Source organism: Falco cherrug, chromosome Z, assembly GCF_023634085.1.
Source record: "Falco cherrug isolate bFalChe1 chromosome Z, bFalChe1.pri, whole genome shotgun sequence".
Lineage (NCBI taxonomy): Eukaryota > Metazoa > Chordata > Aves > Falconiformes > Falconidae > Falco > Falco cherrug.
The window spans coordinates 17,429,037-17,456,326 of NC_073720.1; the positions used below are offsets into that span (position 1 = coordinate 17,429,037).

Below are 27,290 nucleotides of genomic sequence, written 5' to 3' on the forward strand. Positions count from 1 at the left end.
AATTGGATGACAAAGAGTAACACTACCTAAAAAAAAAAACCCTACAGTCAAAACATTTTTATGATTTTATTATTTATTTTACATTTCTTTTATATTATTATCTTATTATATTTTAAATAACATCATTTATAAAATAAAAAAAAAACAAACCAAACCTAGCTTTGACTGTGAGCATAAAGCAACCTGTGCTTTTCCAGTTGAAAATAAAATATCTTAATAAGAATTTTTAATAAATATGACATATTTAGGGGTAGAAAACTTATTAATATCAGCAGCATGCTAAATTCCAGTAGTTTATCAAATTATTTGTAAATAACATGCTTCAGTAGATAAGATATCCTCATAAAAAACACAGAAGTTAATAAAATAGGAACAAAATCCTATTCTTAGCTACATGATGCAAATTCGCTTCTGGAAACTTCACTGGCATAAATAAAAAAGGGGCTTCTCTGGGTTTATATATATATATATATATATATATATATATATATATATATTGGAAAAAGACTGCATTTCCTTTGTAATCAAATGAACATTTTCCGAACACAAGTTTACTCCAGACTTACTCCAGTCACACTGCAACCCAAGGCAATAAGATTATTGCAAAATATCATGCAGTTTCCCTGAATCTGACTATCACCAGATTAAAAGATATTAGCAGAAATTTTATGAAAGCTAAATGACAGTGTCCTTGAGGTAGTACTGACATTGACTCGAGCTGATACAGTTTTTGGTCATTAACATACCTTGCTATGTGTCTAGAACGAGCCCTCCAATAATTAGAGCTGAATACACTATGATTTTTAAAATTAAATCATGCCTCTGGGAAAGAATCAGGGAATAGACAGCTAAAGGACTTTCAAGCAATTAACAAGAACTGTACTGTCAGGTTAAAAATTAAACATTGCAAAGTAGGTTAAAAGTTTCCTCTCTCTCAAAAATTGTATTTTGACATAGAAGACAGTTCTCCGGCATGCTGCTGAGTGAAGACAGAGGTGAGAATGGATACTTCCTATTTACAACCAATTGAAGTAAATTTCTCTATTAATTTTCATATTCTACCCTTCTAAAAACAGAATTTTGCTTTCTAGTACCTTCAAACCGAGCCTATCAAAAAAGCTGACAAAGATTAATTAAATGTCACAATGTCACTGAACTTAGACAGGTGGGCAGAAATGCAGAAGCAAAGATTCATACTTTTTCAGTGACCTCTGATTTCATATGTCCGTATTTCTGCTACTCCAGGCTGAGTGATCAGAAACTAAGCCACTTAAATTTTAACTTGATTATATAACCATAAAAAAGCCTAAGCAACTTAACAAACATTACACATTTTTTATTTAGCTTTGTAGCCACCAGAACCCCCAAACCAAATCCTAAATCTAGACCTTTATTTACTATTACATGCTTTTACATAGTATTTCAATTCACAGTTCCATCCATATACTCAAGCACAAGAAACCTAATATCAAGAAAAATCTTTTATGGACTCAATTACAAGCACTGGCTATTTTGATGAGCTAGCAAATAAATTGCCAGTAAACATTCAAAAATGTGTAGTCTTGCTAAAAATAATCAATGGGAATAACAGAATCAGAACTTTTCCCAATGGGCCTAAGCATGATGCTGATCTTATGAGTTTTGGTAAGTATATATGTAGATAATATTAATCAAGTGCTTTTTTCTCACTGCAGTCAAAACAAAAAAATCAGAAAACTGAAGAGGAAGCCTCATGATATTGAGCATCCCAGGTCAACATTTAAAAGACCCACATACAGCTTTTCTAAAACATCATCTTTTGGATTACTCACAGAAATTCTGTAACATTTTGGTCTGGGTTTTTTTTGCTTTTTCTTTAAACATCTCAAAGTTGTGATGAACGTATTTGTCTTTATTTAGATTATGAAGAAGGTGAATATTCTAAAATTAAGCATCTTGTGGGGAAAAAAAAAATAATGTACTTGTGTACTTCTTCACACATGCTGCCAGCGATCTTCAAAACATCCCAAGTTAAATGAAATGTACCTCAGAGAACTGAAAATCATTTCAGTTACCCTTACTGAGCTCTTTCTCTGCTGAAAACTGTATTCCATGTCCAAGTATGTAACGTCATTAAGTGTGAAAGAAAATGCAATGAATAGACTGTTATGGCAGGACTAGAATGGACATAATGAAAACTGGGAAATTTTCAAAATATACGTGAGCTCAAACTATCCATTAATATTCTACATTATGTAAAGACAGAAGGATGTCTTGTCAATAAAATGAACTGCTTTCCTTGAACAAACAAAAGCATAATCCTTCGCACAGGTTCTAGAAGTCCAGAAGGTGAGTGGCTGCTGCACTAACCTCAGGTGGACTCGGCTCAATTGCTTTTGTGGTTCTTGAAGTAAACCTCAAGGAGGACAAGAGCACATGCCCTCAAGAGCCCAAAAGCACAATGTACACCTTCACATATCCATTTTAACTCATGCATGCTTACAACTGGTATAAAAAGAAATGCCAGTAGCAAGCTTTAATCAACTAGATTTCATAGCAAATCAATCAGTGACAGGCAATGATGAGACATTATTCAATATTAAAAATACTAGGAACTGAAGATGAAAAACAACCTAATGCATTCCTGCCTCATATTCCACATCAAAGCACTTTCAATAGAATATTTTGTGGCTTATTTTTGGTCCTGCTTCCTAAAAGTTTAATTTAGATATTTGTTGCTTAAATTTCACCCTATTACTTCTATGTAATTTCTTTCCTCCTTGTGGCATCCATTTATGCATTTGAGGAGCATTATCGTTATTTCTCTTCAGCTTACGTTTATGGGAGTTGCATTTTACCCGGGGAACTATGATAAAGCTTAATATACAACTTACTGTCCAAAAGAATTTTCAGACATTATAAATGCATAATTTAGAGTAACGTTAAAAATTTGTCATTTTATCCTTTGGGGCATCTACAGAAGTGCAAAAATTGTGGGAATGCAGCAAATAAAAAGCCAAGCAATACTAATTGTCTTTTTAATACCAAATGTTTCTCTATGCTTGGTCACATACAAAGAGTGAATGTTCAAGAAATAGGAACAGTTTAACTGTACAAAGTTTTTCTTTAATAGAAATAAAAATTATCATTGCCACAACAGTATTTGAAAACCGTACATGAAAGCTAGTCCTAGCTAAAACTATCCTTCTCACAAAAATATAAATATTCTTTTAAAAAAAGCAGAGGGAAAAAAGAATCTGTTTGTGCAAGGATTGTATGAGGTATAATTATAAATCCCTGATTATCAGTTTATCAGGAAGTAATTCAAAAATCTCAATACTGTAAGAGAACCTTATGACAAATCCTGAGCAACAAGACTGAAATTACTACCTTTAGAATCCAAAACTACAGACATTTCATACTCCTACCCTATCAGTGACATAATGTATCCACTGAAACCCACACTCATTTGAATCTGATACTACTAAGTATGCTTTAACGCATTTTGTCTTCATCGCATATAGCAATACTTTCCAACTCTACTGCTCTATATTAACCTAAGTATGTAACAGCTAACAAAAAGGTAAATCTCATTAGCTTCCACTGAGACATTACAGACATGTGACAAAAAACAGGGACAAAGTACTCAACCTAAGCTTCCTACAATATAAATGATAGGTAGAACATGTAAAGACCAGTCCCAAAGACAAACAGGTTTCAAACCAATGCATGCACAAATTTTAGAAATATCTATGTGAGCTGCACATATAACGTGCACAGTCTACTGTGCTGGGGTGACTGCTGGTGGTCAAAGATAGGTCCGAAGAATAGGTGCAAATTAAAAAGAAAATTGATTAATAAGGCAAATAAAGGTTCAAAATGGAGGGAAGTATAATAAAAAACATGAGGCACACTAACATGTTGCAATTATGACTTAAAGTTTCGCACATACCTGATCGAAAAATTAAGCTGCACGTGTGCACAACAACATGGATGAGTTCCATGAAACTGCACGAAATAACAAATGTTGTTTTAATAGCAACAGACACAAAAATATTGTGGCTTAAGTTCCCAGATGTATACAAGCAAATGTTATCATCTTTCATACTGAATAAAATGCATCAAAACCTATATACACAGTAGCATCAATAGAGCTTTCTATGATTTATGAAGATTTAGACAGGCTGCATATGTTTACATGATAACCCTCAAATATGTATACAAAAAGGCTTTGAAACCGGAATGCCACATGTTAAAAAAAAATCTGGTATACCTTTACTATTTACTATGCTCTGAAATTTCTGTTCAAGTTTTAGAATTAACTCTGCTTTTCCTTTTCCGTTATCACTAAAATAAGGCTTTATGTTCCTTGAATAGTTGAGATTACCCAGAGAGATACTCTGGACATAAAATGTCAATAGTTTTTGCTATTGTTGCAAAGCAGTTCATACTTTGTATCATCTACACAGGAAAAAGACCTTCAGCACTGCCTGCACTGCTCCTCCTTACCCAGTACTCTGTCAGACAACTCCACATCAGTCTTACTTCACTTCATCTTGAAGCCAATTCAAATTTTTGTCCCCCACTTCCAGTCAAAGACTGCTCCCAAATATCAAACTGAGAAATGTAACCATTAGAGTGCGAAGGAAACATTTACTTATACGTGTATTATTCCTGCTCACTCTTTCTCATACATTGCTATTTGTGGTCAAAAGATGCCTCTCTGTGTGACTCTGGAGGTAGTAGCTGTTTTCTTTTTAGATTGCTGACTACTGATGCCCTAGCTGATGTGGTAAAACCAAGATTTCCACAACAGTGTGAGTTTCTCTGTGTGCCCATAGACAGGGAGAGGGGGAGATGCTACAGGGCCAGACCAACGGCCTGGGCACGTGCAAGCAAGACCTCTGAGCATTAAAGAAACTCTTGACATGCCAAAGGGCACTGAGTGATTAGTTGCCTGAAAAATCACCCACGTACATTTCCACTAACAGCAGAAGGCCATAACATGTAAGTCACCCAAAGCCCATGTCCACCACAGCTCTCCTATGAAATGAGCGAAACACGTATGGCAGCAGCCGAACCATGTGCAGTTGCTCTCATCTCCCATTGGCTTCATGCTGCTCTCATCTGGCAGCTGCAAAGCCATGGGGCCAGACTGGTGATGCTCTCCTGCAGGCTCATTCTTCCATACATGAGCAGGGACAGCCAGAGGTGCTCAGTATTTCACAGAAATCATGCTGGACTTCAATAAACTCTAACCAAAACACTCACGATAAATTCACTTCTGTGAGTCATGCAGCTACACAGAATCATCATCCAAGTTTAGAGATGCAGTAATCATAGCTGCAAAGAGATAAACAGAGGTCTTGTGCTGGCTTTGACGTGCATTAGGTGCTCAGTTTACATAACTTCCAAATTAGAAATTAACCTCAGAAGACTGGGAAAAGACAACCACGAACAAAATGGTCCCCTTGTGGAAAAATTATGTAATACTCATTGAATTTAATTCTCCAAGGGTGTATACGCCTGACGAAAAGTCAGTTTTTCCCTGAAACACAGGCAAGACAGCAAGCCATAAAACTAGAGACCAAGGCCCACAAGGATGCAAGTAACAGATTCAGAGACCACTGAGTTTACAGACAAAGCTTCCACACTCTGTTCATATCAAAATAGGGGGGCAGAAGGCCACAGGAACACTGCCCACCCCCAAAACAACACAGCAAAATATTGTTCACTATAGATAAACATACAATGTTGTATGAAAATCATGAGAATGTGGTCAAGAAATGTAATCAAATGCATCAAAGTATCTCAGCAAATGCATACAAGCATCCAGAGCTAGAAAAACAAAAATAAATCACAGTCCACAGGAACATGTACTAGAAATTTCCCATGTTTTACATGATTAACCCAATATTCTTCTAAATACTTTTAAAAATTACTGTAATGTCCATCTTTATATTAATAATAGCTACATTTATAAATTTACTCTAAAACTTCCCACTTGGATACTGCAAAATATTCAGCCTTTTATCTTTTTCTTGCTATTTTGGTAAAAAATTTAATTCTTTCCCTTGGTGGTATCAACATTAACACAGTGAAATTAGAATACCCCTGTATCTTTGGATGCTTTAAGGCTTGTCTATGTATAAGCGCTACATTGTTATAAAATCACATGCAAAAAAAAATCAAAACAACTCCATCCTTACAAACACATTTATTCTGGAACAGAGACACTGCTAGGAGGCACTTACTAGCATTGTTATGATTCCCATATAGGAAGATGAATTTACTATATAGTACAACTTCTTCACCCATTTACGTGAACACCGCCACCCAAGAAGAGTAGTACCATTACACAGTCACAATTATTTCAGGAGAAACAACACAAACATCCCATATTGCTCACCCAAACAGTCCTACTGGCTAAAAAATTGCATCCAGATCAGGCCACATCATCCCAAAACTAATGAAAGGCTATGGACTTTATTTAGAAAACAAACACCTCCATTCCAATAAAATAAAAACATAATAAAAGCCCCAGAAAAATACAGTTAATTTAAGAATAATCAGGCAACTGGTCCGAAAAGGATGCAGTGTTGTTTACTCCAAGCTTACAACAAAACAAGGGAATTTACTTGCAAGAATAATCTCATTCATTTTGATGGAATCCTCACGTGAATAAAGTTACTCATGCACACACACGGGTAAGTAAGAGACTATCAGAGCCCCCTATGCAGGGTACCACAGCACCACATGTGACCTGCTACATCCCTCTCCAGCTGGCAGAGAGGCAGTGCGTGGACTCTTGGCTCTTTCCCCCCTTAATGCACCTGCTAGTGCAGCTCAGCTGGCATGTGAGGGGGAAAAGGTACTCCAGGAAAAGAATCAGTGCAGCTTATTCCCTCCAGGGAGCCAGGAAAAAAGCAGGGATTGGAAGCCTGATTTTGAGTCCTAACTGAGTGCTGCCCTGTTCCACCACTCCTGTAGCTGTACCGCTCTTGGGCTCAGCTGCAAGGTACTAGCACAGCTCACTGCGTAACACCTCACTCTGAGTAGTCCCACAGAAACTTGGACATAGGAAGTATCTCCTCTTGTTCCCACTGGAAGTATGTTCTATGTAACCTACTTTTCCTTAGGAGATCATGTAACTATTGAACGTTCTGGATTTTCCTTTTTTAAACATGGTCTCAGGTGCAATCCATTTACTGTATAGATGCAGGCTGTTCAATTCAAGGCATTGATTAAATACGCTTAATGACACTGATAGTTCTTTGGCAAATATCATAGACAGCGTTAAATTTACAAAGGAATACAGCCAGCTGGCATGAGAATACAATGAAATAATCCTGCACTTAAAATGTAATTTTAAAGAGAAGTATCTCTTCCTGGCAATGCATTTGCACCGGGTTTTATAGGAATATTCCAGTTCGGCATACATTCAACTTACTGTGTAAGCAACACTAATTTAACATCACATTTCCCCGTCTACCTAGGAAAACCGTTCGCCACACGGCGTTAGCCTGGGTAAAGTTATTTTGCTGCAGCTCGGACCGCGACGTGCTCCCTTCTCGCCACCCCTTGAACAAGTGCTTACGCCGGGTGCTGAGGCAGGGGCCGGCGTGCGCCCAGCGCGGACCCCCGGGTTCTATTTGTGCTGCTGCCGCTGCCGGCGCCCCGCCGCGCTCTCCCACCCCGGCGCTGTGCCGTGCCGTGCCATGCCGTGCCGTGCCCCGCTCCGGAGGCGCATCCCGCCCGCGGCCAGTACGGCGGCCCCAGCGGAGCGGCCAGCCCGGGACGGCCCCGCAGGCCCCGCGTCGGCAGCGCCCGGCCGACGCGGGGCCTGCGGGGCCCGCCCGGGTGCAGCACGCTGGAGAGCGCCGGGCCGGGCCGAGCCCCGCGGCCGCACCAGCGGCGGCGCACGGACGGCGGACACAGGCAGAGCAGCCGCCCCGCGCCGGCTTTCCAGCCCCCTCCCCGCCGCCCGGGCGGGGGACGCGGAGGCTGAGCTTTAGGGGCCGAGCGGGGCGGTGAGGCTGCCCGCGGGAGGGAAGGGGCGCGCCCGTGCGCGCCCGCCGGGGCAGACCCGCATCTCCGCGGAGCGCGTCCGCCGGCCCGGGGCCGCAGCCCGCCGAAGTTGGCGCCGGGCGAGGTGCGAGGCGGCGGGAGCGCCACCCTGCCCCCCGCGGCGGAGCCACCCCCGAGCGGCGGCGGGAGCCCCGCGCTCACCTGAAGTCGCTGTAGGGGTGGATGATCCAGAACCCCGCAGTTTTAACCCTTTCCTGCTCCTTCTCCACCGCCTTCTGGCTGCCGAACATGCGGAGGGAGAATTTGTTGACCCCCGGCTGCAGCATGGAGGTGAACTGCCGCTGCATGAAGCCGTACTGCCGCCGGGGCCCCTCGGCATCCTCGAAGCCCACCACGGGCTCCTCGCCCCCGCCACCGTCCACTTTGAAGCACACCGAGTTGCCATGCTCCTTCACGCCGCCACCGCTGCCCCCGCCGCCGGGGCTGCTCTGGGCTTTCTCCACCGGAGCCGCCGGCTTGGCTGGGAAGGAGTTAGCGCTGCCATCGTCCCGGCTGCCGGCAGAGGAGCTGCGCTTCCCAGCCTCCATGCTGCGGGGCGGGCGCGCCCCAGCCGCGGGAGAGCGCGGGGAAGCCTCGCCGCCGCCGCCGCCGCCGGTGCCCTTCAGCGGCGCGGCTGGGCTCGGCCGCCCGGGGCGGGGCTGGGCAGGGCTGGGCTGGGCTGGGCTGGGCAGGGCTGGGCTCAGCTCCGCGCCGCCGCGCCGCCCGGCACAGCCAGCGCTGCCGACTCTGAGCCGCGCTCCGCGCAGGGCTGGCGCCGCTTCCCCTCGCCCGCCCCCTGCCGGCGGCCGCGCCGCCCGCCTGACATTGAGAGCCCCGGAGTCCTTGAGGGGCTGAGCGCCCGGGCCGAGGGGAGGGAGGGAGGGAGGGAGGGGAGGAGCGGGGGGTGGGCTCGGCTGCCCTCGGGGCGGAGACGCGCGTGGGCCCGACTGCGGCTCGACGCGTGGGCGCGAGTGCGGTGCCCCGGGGGCGGGGAGGCGGGGAGCCCGGCCCGGCCGCCACATGGCGGTGGCGGGTGCTGCGCGGGGCGGCCTGAGGCGGCCGCCGCGGTGCGAAGAGGAGAAGAGGGGCTCCCCAGCCGCCCTGCCGGCGCTTTCCACAAAAATACTGTAACACGAGTGGGTTCGCGTGACCCCTTGGCGAAGCGACGGGCGAGGCGTGGGGTGGGTAGGGTGGCTCCACACCCGGAGCGGGAAATGGTGGCTGCGGAGGAAGCTGTGGAGAGGGCCCGCAGGCCTGCCTGTCACCTGGGAACCTCTGTGGTGCTCCTCGGGGAGGAGGCTGACTGGAATCCAGACGGCGGGAGGCGGGGGTCTGCCAGGTGGTGGAGCCAAGTGATGGCACTGGGGGTAGTAGAGGCGTTTGGGGTTCATACTGCTGAAAATGAGGTCAGAACCTGCGCTTTGCTGGCACGGGGCAAGTGTGACAGCAAGGAAGGAGGAGGGTGTTGAGCAAGGAGGAAAGGCTGGGTTTTGGCTTTTCAGGGATGAGTTTTGTGGAAGGGGCAGCGGACAAGATGATCTTGGAAGGTCCCTTCCAACCCAAACCATTCTGTGATTCAGTGACATTCATTTTCACACACAAAACAGTTCACTCCGGTTAGATGGCACCTCACTGTCTCTGAGCAGCTGTTTCCTCGTTCCTGCACCTTATGCTGACCGAAAACACGGGCTGAGGCGCATGACATGGGCTGCCGTGCGCGTGCAGCTGTAGCATGCCGGGGCGCAATTCCCAGTAGAGGGCTGTGCCACCACAGGCGCCCGCCTGTCCCACTGTAAGGCATAAAATGGCAGGTGTGCCCAAGTGCAGAGACAAGCTTTTCACATATGCCAAGAGGTAGTTTTGTTTTTGTTTGTGTGTTAACAGGGGTCTGCAGCTCGCTCCACCTGGCACTGAAGTGCATCATTTATAGGTAAGAAGCCTCCACGAGACAGAGAAAAGGCAGCTGGACAGAAAGGAAGCAGGAGGTATTTCTAGCTCCCGATACTCATAAATACAGTCAAAGGAAATAGGATATGTATTGCCTTGGGGTATCTGTACACCCATTGCCCTAACAATTGTATATAGTGTTTGGGGAGGTGTGGGGTGAGATAGGATCTGAGAGAGCAGTTCTGCCAATGGTAAGCAGCTGTTTACAAGCCATGAGCAAGGAGAAGGGCCTCAGTCTCTGCTCTGAAAACTGAAGGATGCTGATGTTTCCCCTAAAGGGGGTGAGTTGGTTGGGTTACAGAATGATGGAGAATCAATACCTGCAGATTATATCACAGAACCTGTAGTATTATGCATACCTGCAAAAGCATAAAAGCACATTACAGCACATATGCATAGGTCCATTTGGCTTGACATAGGTTTGTTTCTCACACACTCTCAACACAGTTTTCATTTTGCGCATTTAAAATATAGTAAGAAAGAATTAGTAAGGTCTCCCCAGCTTGGCTTCAGTATTTTCAATGGTATTTGTCACTTCATTGTTACCCACTTTGTCCTTTACAAAACAGATGCTTAAAAAAAAAACTGATGAGAAACAGATGCGCAAATCTGCACAGCACAATTTGCACAGTGCAGATCAGGTGCATTGAGAAGCTGTGTTTCGAAGCTGTATCTGAGGGCATTTTTCAGCAATTCCAGCCCTAATAGAACTTCTATGCCTATTGCAATCAAACACACAAGGTTCGGATGACGTTAGTATGTTAAGTGTGGAAGATGTTAGCATTAACATGCTATTAGTGTGGAAGAGGATGCTAAGTGTAGATGCACTGGGATGGATTGCTGGAGGCTGGGCCGTGACCGGCATAGGAAGGAATATGCTCACAGTGTGATTGGTTGAGGGCTGACATACATAAACCTTCCCCATCTGGAGTGATACTTTTCTGTATGATTTTATCCTAAACCAATGAAGAGTGTGTGCCCAGCTGCACAGCTCATACACAGCTGCTGACAGACAAAACCCTATTACTGGTTTATCCCCAGATGATGTCCTTCTCCTTCCCTCAGCCAATGTCTGTCACCAAATAATAATTAAAAAGTAAGAAATTATTATTGTTTTGCAGCTTTGTAAAAGAATTAGCTCGCATCATATTTGACAGAAACCCACGAAGGCAAGGGATGAAAAGGCTGTCATGCTGTGCTGTTCCATGTACTCACACAGTTTACCACATCAGCATCAGTGGAACTCACAGTTTTCACACTTCAGTTGTGTATACGTTGCAACCTTAACTTTCCTTTCTGAGGGCAAGCAATTTTCCTGCCTCTTCACTCCTTAATTCAGAGGACTTTTCCATGCAGCCCTTGACCTGAATGGTGCCGTCCAGCATAAGCTAAACAACTAGTTATGTACAGGAGAAAATAGGCTTGTAATGGAGTAAATCAGAACAGTGAAATGGAGACATTTACAACTGCAGTAAGCAGATTCTTATGTACACTGTTTAATCGGAGAACCAGTGAAACATTGTATTAATGGTAACGATTCTTCATTTCTGGATGATTAGAAGTGTGGGCACACAAGAACATCCTATTTCTTATTTTATTAAACTGCTTTTGCTTGTATTTAACATCTCATTTGCCAATGTTTATCTATCCTTATCACTTAGCATGGACTACAGAACTACCAGAATGACTAGCCCTGCCTAGCTTCCCCCTTTTTCTCAAGTGCAAAAATCTAGAAATATTCAATTTCCTTTGGTGGCATTATATAGATCCAAAACTGGTTTATTACATCAAAATGTAATACGATATAAGAGAGCTTGTTAATGAGAGAAAATAACCTGCATTATATGTGATACATACTCAGCATGATTTTCAAACACAGTGTATGTATAAACTACACAGGTACAAATCTCCTTGTAAAATTGATATTTTGTGCTTCCTGTGATGAAATATTAGACATTTGTAATTTTTGTTTTGTGTAGAAGGGTATACTTATTTGTGCATGTGTGAGCACTGTTTGTCTTAAGTATTTGCACAGCCTAAATGGCCTTAACATCTCAGCATCTTGCCATTTTTAATAGTGATCCTGAGACTGTAAGGATGAGAAAGGATTTTCATGATCTGTAGTTTTTGTGTGGGAGAATGTATTCCTCTCCAGGTCAGAATAACTTAGGTTGTTTTCTGCCAGGAAATTGAACTCTCCTAAGGCCCAGACCAACATGTTAGTTTAGACAAAAGAGTTCTGGTTTCAACAAAAGGAAAAGTAATGGGGCGTGATGTGTGTGAATAGTTCTGCAGACCGCACCAGAGCTACATAGGATAGAAAGGTCACAGATGCGGTCTTGGTAAATTTATAGCTTATTTCCTGTCTAGTTTAATTTGGATTTTATGACTATGTCAGCAGAGACACTGGAAAAAGTAAAATGGATAAAGGAAATTTCCAAGAAATCAGTGTTAGTAGAACAAGGAGAAAAGAAAATATTTTCTTGTGATTCTGTTTGCTGTGTCCTAGGATAATGGATGACTACTAAGAATTTAGTAGTCTTTTTTATTTGTTTGTATTGAATTATTTTCATTAGTTACTGGACTCCATCAAACTATTATAACATCATTAATTCCAGTGCTTTATATGACTCTATAACTGTAATACTAATGTATACCTCAAAATTAAATTGCTTCTATTCTGCCAAACATAGTAGATTTTTATGCCGCTGGTAAATACAGTCCCATTTCTCTTTATTTTCTCGTATTTTCTCCTTTTGATAGAACCTGAACATATCCAGAACAGCTCAGCTGTAGAAAAGAAAAAAAAAAAAACGCAAACAAAAAACCCAACAACAAAAAAGCCACCACAAAACCAACAGTCTATATATTTAAGCAATATGTAGTTTGTTCAGTGAAGAAACTGGGGCATAGTGAAGTAACAGGACTTCTATGAGATGACCCAGTAAGATGTGCCTGGCTGCAGAACAAAGTTTTTGTCTCTCAACGGTTTTTTTCATGCCTTGTGAGGTTTTTGAAGATTACATCTCAACAGAAGATCACCATCAAGCCAAATGCTACGGACAATTAGCAAAGAATGAGTATAATATTTATAATTATAGGCCTATCTGTGCAAGTTAAATTGAGGATTAATCCAAATTCATAATGTGTCCTGTTTTCTGTGCCTGGTCACTTGAAGTTACAATAAAATAATTTTGATTTGGTCTCACCCTACTTACATTACTTTCCATGATTATTCAGTCATATATATTTACTGGTAACAAATATTTGCTGATAAATTTATATTAATATTGCATAGTGTTTATGAAGAGAGAAGGATCTTGCTTTTACAATCATTAATATCCCTTGAAGAAAACTATCACAAAGCAAGTCCACCTTCAAATTTAAATGTTAGGTGGTAACTGTCTGTGTATTTATGTGATTTTTACTATGTTGTACAGTTTGAATATCCACAGTGAACACTGATGTAAATATAATCTTGGTGATTTCTGTGAAGATCAACAAAAGCATATGTGCTCAGTCTGTGGAAGGTTTAAGTCCTAAATTTGCCTGAGCAGGTAATTGATAGCTAAATCTGCTGCAAACTGAAAAGCACCTTCTTCCCTGTTGCTTGTTCTCAAAAGCAATGATGTGATGTTTTCCAGAAACATGTTTTGTGGGGAATATATTTCTTGGAGAGAGAGTTAAAAGCATGATATAGAAGAAATCCTAGACAGTGGTATATGTTCTGTAGAACAAAAACTAGGATAAACACTACTGAGAACAGGAAATGGCTCTGAGGCATGACCTAGGGTGCAAGACATGCTCATGTGTACAGATAGGAACCCACCATGGTATGTGTGAACAGAAGCATAGTCTTCCTATGGATAATCTGCTGGGTCATAATGAAGTGCTGGTAGCTAAGGATAATTACAATGCACTGAGATCTGCTAAACTGTCTACTCAGTGATACTCACTCTACAGAAATATATGTTTGTTTGTTTATTTTTGACATGCCATAGCCATCTTTTACCTCTTGGAAAAACTTGTTGAGCTCTGGCCTGGTACTGAATACTGGGAGCCCTACTACAGTATCTGAGTATGGTGCTTCAGAACAACAACTGAAAGGTGGAACAGGAAGGTTTTATTGTTGCCTTTGTCCCAGGATGAAATTGAAGCACAGAAAATTCCAAATATGGCTGTGATATGCATGTATTATGCCAGATGCTACACTACCTTTTAAATTATTTTATTTCCATAGTCCTGATTTTCCAGAAATCAACAATCTTGCTCATCTTCTTAACCTAACTTTGCTCAGATTATCAGAACTTGTAGGGTGCTTTTAGGGATAGCTAGAAAGTGCCATCTTGTTGAATTTTAGGTTCATTAGTTCAGGTTTTAATAGTTGTCAACTTTAATCCTGCAAGCTACTCTTGTGTGTTGATTGACTTAGTTGAAGTACTTAAGATCCATCACTTCACCATCATATTTTAATGCATGTAGACATTAGAGGCAAGCAATATGCATAAGTTTTATCTTGTATCCATTTCCTCATAATAGAGCAATGTCTTGCAGGACTAATACCTGTCTTCAGTGTAATATTCAGTAAATTAAATATACTGCTTTTAAAAAGATTCTTGGAATATTTCTTAAAGGAGTAATCTTTAAAGCTGATGGTTGCTAAGTGCTTATAAAAAAGAAGGCCTCCTCCAGTTGTTTCTAAGTTGTAGGTAGATCTTCAAGTTACTAAAATCAAGGAATTTCAGCTATTAATCCAACAATGGCAAAAAAACTGCAAAACTGAAGACTTTCAAAACAATTCCTTAAACCTACACTGCTTTTTACAACTTTACAGAATTATTTTTCACAGTCAAAATGTGGAAAAGTGTTTGATTTTTAATGAGTACTTTGGGGAAAACAGTATGAATGCATAAATCTTTTCAACGTTGATTTAAAACTTCAGTTTTACCAGCAACTAAAAAGGAGTCCAGAAGAGTCCAGAGATGGTCCCAGCACTAATCCAGACCTGAATCTCACTTGTTTTCTTTGAGATATTTATGTAAGCATTTTTCAGTGGTACTTCGTTATCACTCCAAACTAGTTGTGCTGGTGGTAGATGCATTTCATTACTAGCATGTGTGATTAGAAGAACACACAGCACTATTCCCTGTTGATTGCACTGCCTCAGAGATGCAGTATAAATGGTGACATTGAACACAAAACTCCAGAAGGGTTGTCCCAGTTTTTGCTGTCAGACTTTCTATTCCCCAGTTCACAGCAACAACTTCCTTGCAGCTAAAGGCATCTGTGCCTCTGGGGAGGGGAATAAGCTATTGCAACTGGTAGAAGCAAACAGTACAATGAGCAGAGCTGAAAAAATTAACATCCTGAATTGCCATGAGTACTTGGAGGTAAGTACTGCTGCTAAACACACTGGCTGTTTATGTTTGAAAGCAGATTCCCATACTCTGACTTCTCCTACTTGGAAAGCAGATGAGTTAGTGAATGTAAAGAAGTTCCACTTCTAAGATGATTTTTCCGCTTTCCAGCTATGGTATCAATATATGAGTAAATGTTAACTACCATAATGGAGACTTGCCTGTTACAGGCATAGTGCCCATTCATTAAAGAGAAACATGAATAAAATAAGAATCTAAACATTAGCAGCAAGAACAAAAAATAAGAAGTAGTTGCTCTTTTCTTTCCCTAGGCCAGTGCTGGGAGAAAACAGGTATGACCTTAGATAATGCACTCTAAGATGATTTGATAGCTGACGGGAAGTTGACAAAAGTGGAACTACGACAGTTGGTAACAGATGGCTGTATAGACAGTAAATGTGAAGAGGGAACATGGGCAGCCTTTGTGCTGCTCTGTAAATGAACTATTGGATGTGAATTCCATGCCTGTGTGACTCTTACACGCAAGACAGAACTATAAGGGGCTATGTGTGTCTGTAGCAGGTTCAGATCTTCTGAAAAAGTAAGACTTGATAGAAAACCCAAACATTATGAACCAAATGATCTAAGTTAGTTGCTTCCTCAGGGCTGTCACAGTGAAAGGCTTAGGAACATGAAGTGTGAGGAGACTCTTAACCACTATAACATCCAAGCCAGTTCAGAGGAATTAAAAGTTTAATGCTAGCAATAATTATCAATGTACTTGAAACCAAACTATTGCTGAACTAGTGGTGGCAACTGTGGAAAATTAAGGGTAAGAGTATTACAAACATTCCCTCTAAGTGAAATATCAGAATATCAGAAAAAGGTATGAATAGTTTGCCATTTTCAAGGGAAAGTAAGTGGGAAACGTAAGTTCTATGAAAGGATATATGCAGTAGGTAACCTCAACAGTAAAGATAAGTATTCATAAAGCTTCTGTAAATGAAGGCACTTTCAATATTTATTTCCTCTAGCCTTGTCTATATATTTATTCTTTAATTTTAGAATTAATTTTTTTTTAATTACTGTATTCTCCCAAGTGACTTTCAGTCCAGTAAAAATTACTGCTAAAGACTGCTTTGCACAGAAGTTAGGGAGACACAAACACTTAAGGATGGAATTGCCAGACAACCATTCATGTTTGTGCCTGTGCATACATGGAAATATGAAAATGTGTTTATTTGATGCACAGAACAGTGGAGAACACTGTGCATGTACAAGTGTCTTTGTTCATCTGTGTGAGTGATAGAAGAACTGGACTCAGAGGTTAAGCAGGGGAAAAACAAAAACACTACATAGGCAATCTTTCTACAGTATTTAATTTATTTTAGCAAAACTCAGAGGACATTGTAATATAATTTATTTTTTTTTTTTGGTGGTGACATTGTTTAAGCCTGGCTGGCAACCAAGCACCATACTGCTGCTCACTCAGTCCCCCCACAGGGGGATGGGGGAGAGGATTGGAAGAGTAAACGGGAAAATTCATAGGGTGAGATAAAGACAGTAAAGTAAAGCAAAAGCTGCGTGTGTAAGCAAGCAAAACAAGGAATTCATTCGCTGCTTCCCATAGGCAGGCTGATGTTCAGCCATCTCCAGGAAAGCAGGGCTCTGTCACGCGTAGCAGTTATTTGGGAACAAAAAAGCTATAATGCCAAATGCCGCCCCCCCCTCCTTCTTCTTCCTCCAGCTTACTCCAGCTTACGTATACTCAGCATGATACCCCATGGTATGGAATAACCCTCCAGCTAGTTCAGATCAGCTGTCCTGGCTGTGTCCCCTCCCAGTTTCTTGTGCCCCTTCAGCCCTCTCACTGGCAGGGCCCGAGAAAATAAAAAGTCGTTGACTTAGTACAAAACTACCCAGCAACAACTAAAAACATCTGCACCTTATCAATATGGTTCTCACACCAAATACAAAACACAGCACTGCAGCAGCTACTAAGAAGAAAATCAACTCTATCCCAGCTGAAAACAGGACAGGTGGGCTGTGTTGATTTCTAGGGAAAGGAGAGGGCACATCTTCAACAATGAGCAATCTTGATTTGAAAATCAGATGAAGTAGCAGACAGAAAAGGGGAAGATAGGAAAGGATGTGTATTTGCCTTCAAACCTTAGCTGCAAAACTGTGGATCTTACTTAGAAACTGAAAAGAACTTTTTCAGATCTATCAGCTAAAGTTAAGCATCAGGGGAAACAAGATATTGTAGAACGGATACAAATAATGAAAATGTCTTCAGAGAAATTGGGATAGCAGTCTATGCAAGATGTGATCTTTCAAAGTAGTTGCGACAAGATACTACTCGACATAGAAGGAGCATAAATTGAAGGTGAAGAATAGCCTCAAAAACTTTCAAAGCTTGTGAGAAAATACATGCCATGTGCAGCAACCACAAACACAGGAAACAGGTTTCTGGCACTTTATTAATAGAGAGAGAGTTCTCCTATCTTTCTTGTTTGCAATGGCATTCAAAAGCACAACAGCCTTCTCTGACAGTAATGTACCACAGATGGTAGATGATGTAATCTTTGATGATACAATGTTATCTAAATTCCTTTTGTAAGAAACACGTCAAATTTCAGAGTATAATATTGCAAGCTGGAAAGTCATATCTGATAAGTAGAAGACTGTAATACAACCTGAAACTAGGTAGTGGTAGCAATAGAAAAAAGGTCTGGAAAGCTCTGTATCGAAAACTTGCTTCTGAAATGCTTTAGTAGCTGTCTTTATACATGAGGTGGCAAGCTGCAAAGGATATGAATGATTTTGCTGATGAGCTGTTCTGTCCTAAACTTGGGTTTGGTTTTTTGGTTCACCTTTTCTCTTGTCTTTAAAAAGTATAGCTTCCCTGGGCAGGGACTGTAATAGACTCTTCTTGTGCTCTTCTCATTTTGTGTCCACAAAAGAGCAAGGCTTTTACTCTAGTATGATTCAAAACCTAATGACGTTGAATATTTCTAATCAAATGAGAATCCTTGCACTTTTTATCATCTTGTAGGTGATCTAGTAGTACATTCTCTGAATGTTACTAGTGTGAACATTCACCTTCCTGTTGAAGTTCTCTTAGTATCTTTGTAGATTTTATTCTTGGATTCTATATTTTGAGCAACCTGGATAGATTTGTAATCTATATCTTCATTCATATTGGCTATTCACTAACCATGCTTTTACTTCACTGCTGCTGTTCAGTACTACTGTATCTGAGCACTTTCTTTTTAACGTGAATAAGAAAGTCCCAGAAGTGCCACACATGTCTGTCTGTCTTCATCCAAAAATTATTAGACCTTTTTGATGGATCCCTTCTATGCATTGAAACACTGCAGTGAAAACTTTATTGTGATTTATATTTTACATTCACAGTTTCATTCTTATAAGTATTATAAGCTAAATCAATTTTTTTAAATCCATGTATCATTGATATGCTTATCTATGCTTGCATGAGAGAAGCCTCGTAGAGCATCATGCAGTTTGCAAGAACTATGGCTTCTGAAAATCATAGTAAGCAGTCTGAATTCTTTAAAATGTCATCATTATAAGCAAAATCTAGGATTTTATCTAGGCTTTGTATGTTGCACATTGTGAGAGGTGTGTTTAGTGTAGACATGAGTTTATTCATATATATACAATTCAAAAATTGCCTGTGATCCAAGTACGCAAGTTAACATCTTAAAACAATATAAATTTACTACTAAAAATTAGTCAGCGAGGATTTCTTTGAGAATGATGGACTTGGGTACTCTGTACTCCTTTGTACTTTGAAAACTGTGGCAAACATCCCCCTAACAAAAACACAGGAGGATGAGAGACATTACTTTAGGCGCTCCCTCATTTTGAAAGATCACAATTGGCAATGCAAGCTCTTTTGCATTAGTATGTATTCCTTAGTTTTGGGGGTTTTTTTACCCCAGTCAAATACTTCACAGTTATGTTCATCTGTAACTCTGGGTCCATCACCAAACCTCTCCAGCTGAGAGAGGGCAGGTAACTCCTACATAGAGTTAGAATCATAGAATAATAGAATCATTTAGGTTGGAAAAGACCTTTAAGATCATCAAGTCCAACTGTTAAACCAACACGGCCAAGTCCATCACTAAACCATGTCCCTAAGTGCCACATCTACACATGTTTTAAATACCTCCGGGGATGGTGACTCCACCATTTCCCTGGGCAGCCTGTTCCACTGCCTGACAAGACTTTCCATGACCTAATCCCCAGTCTAAACCTCCCCTGACACAACCTGAGGCCGTTTCCTCTCGTCCTTTCTCTTGTTCCTTGGGAGAAGAGACAGACACTCGCCTCACTGCTGCGTCCTTTCAGGTAGCTGTGGAGAGCAATAAGGTCTTTCTCCCCTCAGCCTCCTTTTCTCCAGGCTAAACAACCCCCGTTCCCTCAGCCGCTCCTCATAAGACCTGTGCTCCAGACTCTTCACCAGCCCCCTGCCCGTCTCTGGACACGCTGCAGCCCCTCCGCGTCCCCCTGGCAGTGAGGGCCCGAGGCTGAACACAGGAGTCGAGGGGCGGCCTCGCCAGTGCCCAGTGCAGGGGGACAGCACTGCCCTGGCCCTGCTGGCCACGCTGTTCCCGGCACCAGCCAGGATGCTGCTGGCCTCCTTGGCCACCTGGGCACACGGGGGGCTCATGCCCAGCCGGCTGCCGACCAGCCCCCCCAGGCCCTTTCCCCCCAGGCACTTCCCAGCCCCCTGCCCCCAGCCCGCAGCGCTGCGGGGGCTGGTGTGACCCACGGGCAGGACCCGGCACTGAGCCTGGTTGAACCTCACACAACTGGCCTGGGCCCATCGCTCCAGCCTGCCCAGACCCCCTGCAGAGCCTTCCTGTCCACGAGCAGATGAACACTCCTACCCAGCTTGCTGTCATCTGTGGAGCTGGTGCTAGACAGGGAGGAGACACATTCTGCTGATGGATTTAATATATATTTGCTGGCAACAGGAGAACAGTAGCTTCAGTGGGTTCCATTCCTGACTCTGGACTCCAACTGGAAAAACCTGAATCCTATTTGGAAAAAAGACCAGGGCCTATTACCTGTACAAGAGACACTTCAGCAAATGTGTGATTTTTCTTAAAAACTTGGATATTCTGGAAATTCTGAAAAAAGGGTTACCACAACTGGATATAAGAGAAATATACTTTGTTTTGTCTAACCCTTTTTGGAAAAAAATATCTGAGCTGTTTTGTCCATCTGCTAAAATTCAGCCTAAGGCAAATTCCTGGCACAGGAAAAATACAAAATTTAGAATCTGTGAGTTTGTGCACTGGCAAAATTTCTGCCCCCTTTTTTTCAGTGATTCAAATGGATTTCACTGTTGGACGATCTTAGTAAAAGGAGGTATTAGCTCTGTCTACAGTGTGATTACCTTGTCACAATTGTTGTCTAATAAAATGTCTGCAGCAAGTTTGTGGTGAGAGAAAAAGTAAGAAAGAACATGGTAACACTGCTGAATTGGACCTTCACTTTTATTTGCTCAGCCACCTGCCGTTTCAATTCTATATAAGGAGTATGCCTGCCCTGCAGCCAACAGAAAAGTACAGAGATAGTCAAGCTATCTGCACAGTTGAGCTTGTTTATATGAAGCAATCTGGTAGCAGCAGCATGGAGTCCTATGTGAGTCAACATATTCAGGTGAGAAATGAGAGCTGATTAGCTTACGTGCTAACACTTTTAGACCTATTCATTGCCTCTGCTATCTTTTTTAAAGCTGTTTTGTGCATCCTTGCACTGAAACACAGGCGTATTTTAAAAGGAGATGTTATTATACTTAAAAGGAAATTAAATAAGTTATAACTTGCTAAATTTTCCAGATGTATTTATTTTAAAATATCGTATATTTCTTGCATTCTGTCTTCAGGTATTCAAGTACTACAAGCTTTACTGTATTTGGGTTTCATATACTATAAATATCTGAGCTGCTCAAGCAGAATAGGTAATATTTTTTTTACAGTGATCATGCCTTTTTTTCATGTTTCTTAGTCACTGAACAGTTTACCCTTATACGAATCAACTCTACTTTATCGAGATACTTTTTCATTAAAAGAGAGACAGATTGTCTTTTCCTCAGCACTGCTGCCCACTCCAAGCAGATGACTAAGGAACCATGGAGAGCATATGCTCAGCTATGCCAGCGAATGCTACACAAGCACTTTTTCTACTGTTGTGAAATGTGGCTGTTGCCATCCCTCCATTTTTCTCAGTACACTCAAAGGCTTATTCAGTTGCTAATGCTGTTTGAGTCACGGAATATCTTTGCCTACTAGATGGAAACAGGAGGAGGAAAAACATGGAACATACACTTTTAGAAGGAGACTGTAAGAGAAAATACAAATAGCAATGGTGGGATTCTAGCAACACCCATAGGGCTGTGGAGAAAATCTATCACAGGGAAAAAACATTAATTAAAATTCTCTTCTGACTTTTAGAGTTCAGATGTTAAATACACAGCCTGAATTTTAATCTAGAGAAGCAATCTAACAGGTCAGAACTTCTACTGTTAATCATACTAAAGGATTTTATATAATGCTGTCTTTAAAATAGTAGGACTTTAAACATGTGCATGAAGAGATTTGGATACTTGTGCTTACAGTGAATCATCTATGCTGCTTTTATTTTGAAATATGATACTGGTTTGAGACTACATATATAGAAATGCTGAGTGAATAGCTAGTATCTCAGAAAACAGTAGAAATTCATTATTTTAACTTGGATATATGGATAAATGGACTACTGATGATCCTTAAGGATGAATGTTATTAATACAGAAGTCATGCAGGCTCTGTTGTGTAAGCACTGAGTGCTGATACTGGACTGTATTACCTGTGGGATCCAGTTATCACTGGAAACTGGTTGACTGTAAAAGTTAGAGCTGGTCTGGCTGTCATCTTATGAAGGAAAACAACCTGGCAACACTTTCAACCATCTTTAAGAATTATCATAGCCATTCATATATATCTCTGTTGTTTAAGCGAGATTCCACTAGTTTCAGTTCTGTAGGACAGGCCGTGTCTAAATCCTACATGCATGCCACATGTGCTAATATTTCCTAAGCAAATCTGTGTGGTTCCCTGATGCTGAGGGTCCAACAGGACAAACACATCAGAAAGTAAATCACCTTTGTGAGGTGAGATGGGCATCAAATCAACTGTTTGACCACTGACCTGTTTAGTAGTGCTTTTTACACTGTAAACGTTCTTCAGCTTTTATCATATGATGCCTTGATCTGTGGTCATTGAGATAAGAAGTAGGGGGGAGGGGGGGCTTGCAAAACTCTGAAAGAGAATGCAGCCCTGCAGGTCACCTCGCTTTCAGTCATAAATCAAATAAAGCATTCTATGGCAAAAATAAAAAAAAAAATCTCATACTGCACAAGATTATTTATCTTGCTTATACAGGATAATCAATTCAAACCTCAGAGGGAGGTCACTGTGGTCATACTTTTAAGGATATTATACTGACGTCTAGCAGGAACATGTAACACTGCAGAGCTTGCAGGATTATTTCAGTAACTTTTAGAAATAAGCAATAAAGCCCTTTTTAGCCATGTTATTTCAAAATATATTTTTACAACCTAATAAATAATTAAAGCATAATCTATGTGCACCGGTAAGCAGTTCCCTGAAAATTTTAGGTGACTATCACGTACTTAATTTTGCCTACCTATAGTAATTTACAAATGATTAAGCAAATTGAGCAAAATGATAAAGCTTATGTATCTTGTTGATTTCATGGAGAGCATCCACTTCCTTGGGTTTCAATATACACCTCAATAACTTGGGAAACTGAGATCCAAATATTAATCTTCTAGTATTGCATCTATCCAGATATATCTTGGGTTTGGGTTAGGCTTCTGAGTACAGACACTTTGGCATGTTTTTACCCACAGAACTAATCTTAGAAAGATTATACAAAAAGGTGACAGTTTAAGAATTTTTGTTCAAGAAAGGAAGGAAAACCAAACCAAAACTTTTTTTCAGGAACTCTTTTTCAGTAAATCAGAGACACATCAGGACATGGTGAAATCTAAGCAGGTTATCCAATACCCGTCAGTCCTTTCCGATTGTTCAGAAGATTCATCAAGTCATCCCAGTTCCTCAGACTGTTTTTTCTGAAGACTCAGAGGTAGGATGATGAGCGGAAAAACATCCCGCTCTCTGTAGAACTAATTTCCAGTATAAGCGAGCTATAGTTTTCTGAGTTTAATTTCAGTGTTATTTCAGATCAACATCTCAGTGTTATTTCAGATCAGCATCTCAGTGTTAATTCAGATCAAGATACAGTCCTTTGCCTTTTCATCATAGTGACCATCTTTGTAGACCCTGATGCCCATTGTATGGACATCTCTTCAGTCTTCTAATTTTATATTCGCTCCAAACTTTTCTTTGAACTGTGCTAAGTTGCACTTTAACATAAATGAAAATTCCACCCGTCTTTTAAGAGGACTGATAGAAATATTTGAAAATCAGAATTGCATATTCCCTTTGCTGATTGGAGTTACCTATGTCACTTACATATCCTGTCTCATGTAACCTTATCAAAGGCAGCTAATAAGCTGCCAAAGCTGCTGATAACAATCAAATAATCAATTCAGTGTTCAGATTTAAAAATTTCACTTTCTCAGATAATCACAACATCCCACTGGCTAATCTGAAAGTTGCATACAATTATGTACTGTAAAGTGTAATTTTATGATTGTGCTAAATATTTAAAGTGCAAATACAGAGGTTTCTCCTTCACTAACTGTAATATAAAAACTGAAATTTTTTGTCTTAAATGTAAATATATGTATTAGAAATTACTGTACTGAAATCAATGGAATTAATGGCCTCATTTCTATACAAGTGGCAGGATAATCTAATTCTGATACACATTTTCATTGTGTCTCTGAGGCATGCATCTTAAATTTTACAAAGTAGAGAATCAAATTCAAACAGATAGTAAATTCTATGTGCTAAATTCTATAGATAAACTATGAGGATGAAAATCTGAGCTAATACTCTTGGATGCAGATTGAATTCTATCTAGGCAGAACAGTATTGCCAAAAGTTATCTACAGAAATATTAGTCTTTGAGTTTCAGTCTTTACTAATAAGATTCAAAGCTTTCCCCTCCCCCACTCCCTGCCCCGGGGAAATAATTTAAATGTCACTGAATTTTTTGAGTTAGGGGTAATGATAACATTGATAGGTCTTCATTTTAGGGTTGCCACATGGAAGTTTCCTGCTATAACAAAAAAGAGTATAACTTTCACTCCTACTCAAGTAAGACTATGCCAAAAGATGAAGAAATGCTCCTAAAATATTTCTTCTGTCCTATTTGGTAAACCTCCAATCACAGCTCTGTTTGTGTCTTGTCCTCACATTGGTGATAGCAGAATATGCATCATTGCTACAGGAACAGTAAATGGCTCATGGTACGGAGTTCATAGCCTTAAAGTACTTTTTGTATGTTCCACAAACTTTCTCTTTCTCATGCTAATAAAAATGGATGTAGCTGAGGACTTTGGCTTAAGAAGGAACTCTGAAAAGGACTGACACTCTCATAGACTGAATAAATCATTCAGTTTTTCCTGGGCCTCTTTTGCAAAGCATTTTCTTCAGTATAAATGAAAGTTGATGTGCCAGTTGGCACTGAGATTCTGAAATAAATAAAACACTACCTGGTATTTGTTACATCTTCAAGTCTGTTTTATCAACTGCTAGCAAATATTTCAAATTAGTGTGTCACATTCTATAAACAGCCAAGACAAAAATTCTTTCAAATACTGCATATTAGGCTAAATAATGTAACATACCATTTGAAAAATCAATCGATCAAAGTGAGTGGTTTTGGTGTCTCATAGATCCAAACAAAAATACATTACCAATCAAATTCAGCACTAGAACTTTGTAAGAAAAGTCCACCATTTAACAGTAATTATTCAATTACTTGCTTTGCTGTCTCTTGCTAGTATTTCCTATTTGAAGTTTATACTAATAAGAAATAATGCTGATGTTTGTTTTCAAAGCCTTTTTGCCGTAACTACTTTCTAAATCTTAAGCAAATCATAACATTGAGAGGAAGTGAATGTCAGCACCCTTATAAAATCTAAGTACAGAAAAAAAGTTATTTATAGACATACTATTTTCCGGTACAACATGCCCTCTCCTTATGGCACGAGGTTTTTAATATTGATCACATAATTACTAAAAATGTTTTTGAAACATAGTAAAATTGCAATGTCATATGCATTCCACCACAAATTCCTTTGCAGAAGGGGCTAAATTCACCATCATAGCCCTTCACTAGAAAAAGTAAGACTTACTTTTTCCCAAATCAAATAGTCTTTTCCTCTATCATTCCCCTAATTACGATTTTATCCTTAGAAGAACCTCACTGAAGGCAACTCCAACCTGTGATGAGATCTTCAACGATGAAGTGATTTCTGTGCAGATCTGGCACTGATGTCATGAAGGCTTTTTGGATTTCCTAGATATGAAATTAATTGAGTTGCAAAAATCAACAGGCAAGCTAGTAATAAAACAGTTGACAATATGGAGACTAAATGAAAAAAGAGAGGCTTGAGCTTCCACCCTTTACCTTCACTTCAACGGAAAACTGGCCAGGTTTTCTTGGAAGTATAATACTAGAAGGTCAATGAATGAAACAAAGCGGTAATTCTGTGAATGATAATAAAACACAACTTTTTTTTTTTCTCTCTTAGGAATGACAGTCCTAATCACTGACTCCAGATTCCTTCTTTGTGGCTTGATCCATCTTAAATAATTTTTAAAAAAATTATTTATTTATTTTTAAATACATGTTGATATCCTACTTTCCAGGCAGGTAGCAGAGCTTAAGGGGTTACAAACCTCATCACGCTGAAAAAATAATTTGACTCAGATCTCATTTTGTTATAAACATTCCAATGCAGCCATACTTAGAAAAAAAAAAAAAGGTTGATGAAAATTTGTTGTTTTTCAAGAATGAATATAGTCTGTTGAAGCTCTTGATTTGGAGTAAATTCTAAAAAAAATTATTTGACATTTCTGGACTTTTAGAATTTGACAGTATTGAGCAGTGTTCCCATTGACATTTCCACAGCCCTAAAATAAATAAATAAATAGGTAAAAATTTAGAAATATTATTAAAATAAATAAAGGGGTTTACTGTATTGCATAGCTGTGTGTTTTGGCTGATATAATAGCAGGACTGATTTTCACCAGGAATAGTGCACATCTTTGAGGTTTTACTTAGGTTCAAAACTTTAAAATAGAACATCAAGGGAAAATAATAGGTAAGGGAGAGCCAAATTACAGAAGTAGAAAGATTTTCCAGATCATTACCCAATGCTGGAATCCATTAAACAGCAAGACTTTGAATTTTTAATCTGATTAAACTAGAATTATGAGACTAAAAATAATGACCAAGCTTCTAAGCTAAAGCTCTTAAAGATTTTTCGTTTATTTGTGTCCCAGTTTCACCTAGAATTGAAAATGGAATTTGGAAGATTAAATCCATAAACTAATTTGGATCTATATTATGTTTTATTTCTCTGTGAACTCAGGAAGTTCTGAAATTATTCTGTAATTCTAGTTCTAGCTCATCACTAAAACATTTTAGATAAATTTAAATAAATTGTGCATAAGCATCTAGCTGATAAAAGTAATATTGTTCTAAAAACATTTGTTTATGTTGAACAATAATTTTATACCTTTTTGAGCAATAATAAAACATAAAATTTGTAAGCAGTAGTATCAGAAATCAAATTAAACTAGTCTAAAATGCAGACTAGGTATTTGGCTTTTTTTGCAGTCTTTATTACTGAATATGAGCATAAATGAAGGAGATTTTAACTTAAAATCATTAGTTTGTAGATAGGCAAAATTGCATACAATA

The 27,290-nt window shown here is 40.2% G+C and overlaps 1 protein-coding gene across 1 annotated transcript in view; it reads right to left on the reverse strand.

The window, feature by feature from the left end:
• HCN1 (hyperpolarization activated cyclic nucleotide gated potassium channel 1) overlaps nt 1-8,729 on the reverse strand; it is a 194,966-nt gene extending 186,237 nt beyond the window's left edge. Inside the window, exon 1 of the mRNA XM_055699520.1 lies at nt 8,209-8,729. Within this exon, the coding sequence (XP_055555495.1) occupies nt 8,209-8,594 (386 nt within the window). The 5' untranslated portion in view covers nt 8,595-8,729. The remainder of the gene's footprint in view (nt 1-8,208) is intronic.
• Nucleotides 8,730-27,290: the final 18,561 nt, after the last annotated feature.